The 8,331-nt window shown below is 33.5% G+C and overlaps 1 protein-coding gene across 1 annotated transcript; it reads left to right on the forward strand.

Annotated features, from left to right (window-relative positions):
* Window positions 1–4,128: 4,128 nt before the first annotated feature.
* LOC107192797 (general transcription factor II-I repeat domain-containing protein 2-like) lies at window positions 4,129–7,530 on the forward strand. Its single transcript, XM_015582133.1, has 3 exons — window positions 4,129–4,162; window positions 4,253–4,936; window positions 7,490–7,530. Exons 1-3 carry the CDS (start codon window positions 4,129–4,131, stop codon window positions 7,528–7,530), a joined length of 759 nt encoding a protein of 252 aa, XP_015437619.1.
* Window positions 7,531–8,331: the final 801 nt, after the last annotated feature.

Genomic DNA, 8,331 nt, shown 5'->3' on the forward strand with positions numbered 1-8,331 from the left:
GATTATAACCGCTGTGCATTTTGTCCGATACGCCGTAGTTTATGAATCATAGGTGTGAACGTATAAATTTGATTAATGTTTCATCCATTGCGAAAAACTGCGTATGAAGGTCGTACACAAAAATTATTCTGTTAGACTGTATGTAGACTGGAATGGACTGTCGTTTGTTCAAAATGCCATTGTTTCTGTGGACGTCACCATTTTATGTTTGCAATAGAGCTGTAATAGAGACTTTATAAGATACCCGGGTACCTGGGTACCCGTGAGATACCTGGGTAGACAAAAATTACCCGGGTACCCGTGAGATACTCGGGTATCCATAAGACATCCGAATACATGAGACAGTCGAGAATTTCGATTCGGGAGTCTATCACAGCCGCGTATACTGCGCTACTTACAAATAGCATTCACATGACTTACTCATTCTTATGTGACTACTGATTACAAAAGAATATTGCAATATTATTTTCCAAATATTTAGTAGCGTTTTTATTACAATATTTATACGCGTAAATGTTTATAAGGTATTCAAGGGTTCGAAAGATATTCAAGCGTAATCGTAACGTGCAGGTTATATCATTCTCAATTTTTCGCAGTTTTTTCCGTTCATTGCCGATATCGATCGAACAAAATGATCGACTCTCGAATCAAGATTCTCGACTATCTCGTACATTCTGATATTTCACGGGTACCGGAGTAATATTTGTTTACCTGGGTATCTCACGGATACCCAGGTACAAGTAGTAGCCCTAGTTTGCAACAAGATGGTTTTTTTTTCCATCACAAAGTCTTACTGTAGTGAATGATAGAGTACAAGATGCTATTGCTTCGATGGTTTTCTTCCATCATAAAAAATGCCCTGTTGGATGCAAAATATGCCGACATTTGGCAAATACTCGTTTGAATATTCTGGTTTACAATGAGCAAGTAATAAACACTCTTCGAACTGGAATAAAACAATAGAATAAAAGAATATTTGCTTCAACGTCAGCAATATGTTTTTCGTTGTCCATTGCACGATGTACGTTGCTATTTACAGTAGTATGCGTACAATGTTTAATAACCGAACGGATTAGAGCAGTTTGTTGTTCAGTGGTATCTGCGGGGCAAGCACAGCGTGTCTAGAAAATTGATATCCCAGTATCCCGGTATCAAATCACAGATCCAATGTATCTCCGTAATATGATACAATCAGCCTATTTGATTAATACTATACTCACTAATTACACAAAAAATCTTTACCTGGGCTTTGCTTGCTATTGGTATTTTAACGCGTGTTGTTATCACATTCTACTAATCAAAAGTCGGATTTTACCTAAAGCTTTTCTCTGTATTTGTCGAGTAGGTATAGTATATACCTGATGGATAGACTGTAGCAAGTATAATAACATGAAAATTATACATAGTTTGGCTCTCATAAGTTTTTTAACATATTTACAAGCCATTATGATATTCAACAGTAAACATTATACATTTCTGAGTCCCTCCACTCTATATGAAATATAATCTCAAAGTATGTAGGTATATATTTAAAAATATCTACAATTAACTAACGAGATCAGTATCTATGTACACGGTTTGTCCCAAAAATTTCCAAAATGAAATTAGAACAGCAGTTTCCTGTAAAATAATGACATTCTTTGTCATCAAATATTAAAAATAGTTTTCGGTTAAAGAAACCTGAAACCTAGCTACTGTTCACAATAATCATAGAAACTAGGAAGATGGCTCTGATAATTCTTCTTCAAAATAGTGGAAAAAACGGCGATTGGAACTTTTGGTTTCAAGAGTAGTGATGGGTAATCGAGTCGAATTGCTCGAGCCGGATCGAGCCAATAGTTCTTTCAATTCGGGTCGAGCGCTCGAGCGAGCTCAGGTGACAGCTTGATGAGTACAGCGGAGACTATCTGACACCCCTATTGTCCCCTATAATCCACCGACAAAAGATCCTCGGGCTACAGTGTAAACACTGTAAACATACAAAATGAATCACGCATGAATAAACATTTAAACTTTTACGGTAATTATTTAGAACATGGTCCTCAGTACCGATTTCAATGACGTTGAAACATATTGCCAAGACCATTATTCTGAACTTTTTTCTATACATATAATAGGCGGTCTCTTTTAGTTCCCGAAATATTCGCAAAAAACTGCTGCTGCTACTAAATTGAATTTTGTCTATACGTATACGTTCGTGACAGCCTATGTGTCAGCAGAGATTGCCGTTAATATTTTCTTTTTATAAATACGTCGGAGCGGCGAAGAAGGCAACAGATAGAACGGGTGAATCGATTTATTCTTGTCTACTACTTGGTAAATCTATAGGTACATGTTTTTTTTGTTTTTAACTAGCTCTAATCTACTCAAATCAGTAATACTGCATTGTATCTACATATAGGTGATATTCGCGAAAAACTGAAAATACTGTTCAAAGCATTATACTGATTTCAGTAGCTTAGAGCTAGTTAAAAACAAATAAAAATACTGTTCAAAACACTATATCGATTTGAGTAGGTGAGAGCTAGTTAAAGAACAAAAAAATATACTGATCAAAAGCATTATACTGATGTCAGTATTCAAAGTCTCTGAAGTTGGTTAAGTGTGATTTTCAAGTTCACCTGTTGTTTGCCGACTGTTGTGTATGTATTTATAGAAACAGGAGATAAGCGGTCATGCCATGAACGTGCATGTATGGACGAAATTCAATGTTTAGTAGGAGCTGTTTTTCGCGAAAATCTCGGAAATTAGAAGAGACCGCCTATTATATGTATAGGAAAAAGTTGTTCAGAATGATGGTCTTAACAACATATTTCAATTTCATTCAAATCGGTGCTAAGTACCATGTTCTAAATAATCACCCCCTTAATGTTGCGTTCCGAACAACATATGTAATACTGAAAATAGTTCAAATTATGTCGTGTTTGAACTTATTTCCATCAGGACAATCTCCTAAATATATTGGTAACATTTTTCAGAAGCTACACTGAAAGGAGAACAAGTTTAACTGTTCATTCATGCGTGATCCATTCTGTGTGTTACACAGTAAGACAGTAGCCCGAGGGTCGGTCACCGGAGAAGGTCGTACACCAGGGGCTGGACACTTATAGTCCGGGAGCCAGTGATTTTTTTTCTTACGTCATTTAATTACAGCTGAAAATTTGTGAGCCTTTCGTTAACTTAGTCAGAAATGAGAAAATCGTACTCTGGCAGCTTGGACACGCTGTGTTTGGCGACATTGTAGTGTGAAATTTGTACAAAAATTACAATACACTTTCGTCATTTGATTACGGCTGAAACTTATTTCGATAATAGTAAATAACATAAAAAATATAGAAATTCTTGACTGGCTAAGCATAGACGTAGTAACTTTAGCAGCGTGGGTGGGCAGCCAGACATATGTTTTATGACTTTTTAGTACTTAAACTATTACCAAAATAATTTTCAGCCGTAATCAAATAACGAAAGGGTATTGTAAATTTTTTGCAACTTTGATACTATAATGTTGCTAAACGCAACGTGTCCAAGCTGCCAGACTACGATTTTCTCATTTCTGACTAAGTTAACTAAAGCCTCACAAATTTTTAGCTGCAATCAAATGACGTAAGAAAAAAGTTCACTGGTTCCCGGACTATTATATGGGACCGATTGTAACAGTGTTTTTGGCGCCATCACAGTTAATCTGTGGAAAAGGAGAACTAAACTGGCGAAACTGCAATATAGCGTACCACGTATAGCAGGCATGTCAAACACGCGGCCCGCGAGCCGCATGCGGCCCGCCAATACATAGGTTGCAGCCCGCCGAGACTTTTTAAATATTTTTAAATATCAAGCTTTGACGCTTGAAGTTGAAAAGTTTGAACTTTTTGGTTGACGCTGGCGCGAGGCGTCAAATGAAAAGCGGCGGTCGAAACCGAACGGAGATAAAAACACAAGACGATCAGAAACATGATAGAACGCGGAGCGATCTAATGCGACACACGACACATGTTTGTCCAAGTCGTCACAAAGTGCAGTGTTTGCTCAATCGTTTGCGAATCATATTTTGAACTCTAAAGTGGATTTTGGTTTTTATTCATATTAAACTACAAAGTTATTTAATAAAAATATAATCAACCTTCAATAACAATGAGTAAGAAAAGATCAATTGAAGAGGAACATCGTAATTTTCAAGAAAAATGGGAACTGCAATATTTTTGTGTCCAAAACAAGAATAAAATATTATGCCTGATATGTAAAAACTCTATTTCAGTTGCTAAGGAATATAATCTTAAAAGGCACTATGACACAAATCATAAAACAAACTATGACCAATACGTTGCAAAACTTCGTGAAGACAAATTGTCGGAATTGAAATCAATTCTTCAAAAACAACAAAGTGTATTCACGAAATGTGTTGAAGACAATACAGCTGCTGTAAAAGTTAGTTACATATTATCACATTTAATCGCAAGCAGATCGAAACCATTTACGGAAGGGGAATTTATTAGTGAATGCTTAATTAAAGCGGCGGAAGTATTATGTCCAGCACAAATAAAGAAATTTAAAAGTGTAAGTTTAAGTCGAAATACTGTAGCCAGCAGAATTGATGAAATAGCCGAGAATTTGAGAAATCAGCATAATACAACAATATCAACATTTCAAGCCTACTCTATTGCAATTGATGAAAGTACAGATATTCGAAATATCGCTCAGCTGGCCGTTTTTATTCGCGGATGCGATGTCAATTTAAAAATAAGTGAAGAACTTTTGGAAATCATTCCTATGCATAATACAACCACTGGAGCTGATATTTTTGATGCACTTATGGAAGTTTTGAAGAAGTATAAGTTACCATTGGAAAAGTTCGTTTGTCTTGCAACTGATGGTGCACCTACCATGACCGGTATTACTAAAGGAGTTGTTGCAAGATTAAAAGAAACATGCAAACAGCATGGTAATAATAATTTTGAACATTTTCATTGTATTATTCACCAGCAAGTACTGTGCTCCAAAGTTTTAAATATCGGACATGTTTTAAAAATAGTCACCAAAATTGTAAATTATATTCGAGCACGTGGACTTAATCATCGTCAATTTGCTTCATTTCTGGAAGATATAGAATGTGAATACACCGATCTACCATATTATACGGAAGTTCGATGGCTTTCGAGTCATAAAGTGTTAAAACGATTCTTCAAATTGCTGGACGAAATCATAATTTTCTTGGAAACAAAAAATTATGAATGTGCTGAATTAAAAGATGGACAATGGATAAAGGACCTGGCTTTCTCAGTTGATATTACAAGTCATCTTAATCAACTTAATCTTAAGCTTCAAGGCAAAAATCATGTTGTTACAACGCTATTTGATAATATTAACGCTTTCAAACAAAAATTATTACTTTGGCGAAAACAAATAGAAAAAGAAAACTTGTCTCACTTTGAAAGCTGTCAATATCTATTGATTAAATCACCTAAATTAAAATTTACAGAATATGCTCACCAAATTAAATTGTTAGAAACGGAATTCGATCGAAGATTTTCTGATTTTAAAAGCTGTGAATTACAATTTCGTCTTTTTACTTCACCTCTATCTATCGATATTGAAATTGTTGATGAAAACTTACAAATGGAATTAATTGAAATCCAATGTGATTCTTTGCTGAAGCAAAAATGTATGGAAGTTGGAATTCCAGATTTTTATACATATTTATCTGTAGATCGGTTTCCTAAAATGTTATCGTTTGTTACGCGTATAATGGCTATGTTCGGAAGCACTTATTTATGCGAGCAACTATTTTCTTTAATGAAAAATAACAAAAATTCAGAAAGGTCAAGATTAACCGATCAACATTTATCATCAATTTTAAAAATTGCATCAGCTCAATATATTCAACCAAATTATCTGATGACTTGCTTTGTGAAAAACGATGTAAAATATCTTCTCAAAAGTAATATTAAACTGTGATTTTGTTTATTTCTTATTATAACTTTTATTTTTGTTTTTTATAAAAAATATAAAATATTTATAGTTTAAGTTTAAAAAATAACATGAAATATAAAATGTCTATGTATGTATTGTATATTATATAATATACAATAAAATGTAAAATATTTTTTTAGTTTAAAAAATGACATGAAATATAAAACGACTATGTATGTATAATATACAATACATTGAGCTTGACATTGAGTCTAATAAATACATAATACATAATATAATCATTCTAAAAATCGTATTTTATTAATTTTTTGAACATTGAAATCATGCGGCCCCCAACTTAATACAAAATAGATCATGTGGCCCGTAATATCATATGAGTTTGACATGCCTGACGTATAGAGTGCTCGCGATTATTGACTCTTCGGTGATATGCGATTATTGTCCATGTGTAATCCCCACCACTGGTGGGGGAGGCCGTGGAACTCGGCAATCGTATGCTTCGTTGCCGCAGCGCGCCGAGACGGCTTCCCGTTCACGAGCCGACGACTGAACGTAGGGAGCCCACAAAAAGGTTACATTCCCGGGTGTCGGTGAGACAATTCTAATGCAACGATCAAACTTTTTTATTTGTGGTTCTTTATTAATGAAACTTTTATAAACATATCGGTGAGATTTTTTTGATTAAAATGATACCAAACACGACGCAATTTGGGTTATATGTACTTATGATTTATCAGAATCGATAATGAACTAATATGAACTATTAACAGTTTCTACATGAGTAAATATGATCCAAATTATGTCATATTTGGTATTTTTTTAATCAGAAAATCTCATCAATATACTAGTAAAAGTTTCATTAACAACGAATCTAAAATAAAAAAGTTTCATCGTTGCATTAGCGTTATCTCGCGCGACGGGCAACAATGTATGAGCTCGATGGACTCGTCGGATGGAGCGGGGGAATGTACGACGATTTGTCGAAGCGTTCAATCGTCAGAGACTGCCCAGAGAGCTGCCGACGAATAAAATGTAACTGGATCACCTTCAGTCACACGTATTTTTATTATTGACCCAAAACGGTACACACACAATCGGACTGTGTGGTCGGCTATAATGTAATAAAAAGAAGAAAATAAATTGTTTCCCCTTCATTATTTAAATTTTATATTATATACATACATATACTGTTATATATACAAAAATTATTCTTACAATTAGATGTTACCGTTATTTTAACTATTGCATGAGATTAAAATGTTACGTTATAAATATATTTTCATTCGTTTTAATGGTTATAGCCGGATCGGGGGTCAAAAGTCCCAATTTAATGGCATGCAAAAATTTTGTAAAAAATCTGATAGGTAGTATTTACTGGGGCACATGTTAATAAATTTTGCTCGCTTTTCTTAGTTGAGTATCTTAGTTGTAAAAATTCAAAAAATAAAAATGTTAGACATAGATTTTTTCTCATCGAAGTTCTAACAGCACCATATGTATTCTTTCACAGTAACGACATACTATCATATGTAATGTCCTAAATTTTTTGAAGATTTTTTTATAGGGCCCGTTGTAGTCTTAAAAATCAAAGACCGATGGTGTTGACGTTTTTTCCGTGAAAAAAGAATTTACAGGTATTTTAAATGTCTGTACTCCTTTTATTAACTCTTTCACGCCTAGTGTAGCACCGGTTCAACACAGATTCTACAAGTGCGTCCAATTCTGTTACCGATTAATATCTAACTTTTCTGATCGAGGACAAAAAATTAAAAAATAGGTATTGATGTTTGGACTTAAAAATAATAAGATACAATATATTTATCAGTCTCATAACTTTGAACTAACGAGTTAAGAGTCTGAGCGTTAAAGGATTATATAAATATATTATACGATTGTAAATATTTCCATATTCAGTAAAACAGTATATAAATTGTAGAAGTTGAAGAATGTATAGTATTTATTTATAAGTATAATGTATTATATATTTGTAGTATTAATATTTTAATCTACAATTTATATACTGTTTTACTGAATATGGAAATATTTACAATCGTATAATATATTTACTTAATAATGAAAATATAAAAATTTAAAATATCTGTAAGTTATTTTTTCACGGAAAAACGTTGAAAACTACGGCGTTTTTAAAACAACGACGCACCCTACCAAAAATCCCCCAAAAATTGAGAACGTTCTTGAATTTTCACAACTAAAATACTCAACTGAAAAATCAGAAAAAAACTATTAATACGTGCCTCAGTAAATACTACCTATGAGATTATCCGGCTTACCCTTTAAAACGAATGAAAATATATTTATAACGTAACATTCAATAGTTAAAATAATGGTAACATCTAATTGTAAGAATACTATTTGTATATATAACAGAATATGTATGTATAAAAT

This window comes from Dufourea novaeangliae, unplaced genomic scaffold (assembly GCF_001272555.1).
Source record: "Dufourea novaeangliae isolate 0120121106 unplaced genomic scaffold, ASM127255v1 scaffold391, whole genome shotgun sequence".
NCBI classification, from domain to species: domain Eukaryota; kingdom Metazoa; phylum Arthropoda; class Insecta; order Hymenoptera; family Halictidae; genus Dufourea; species Dufourea novaeangliae.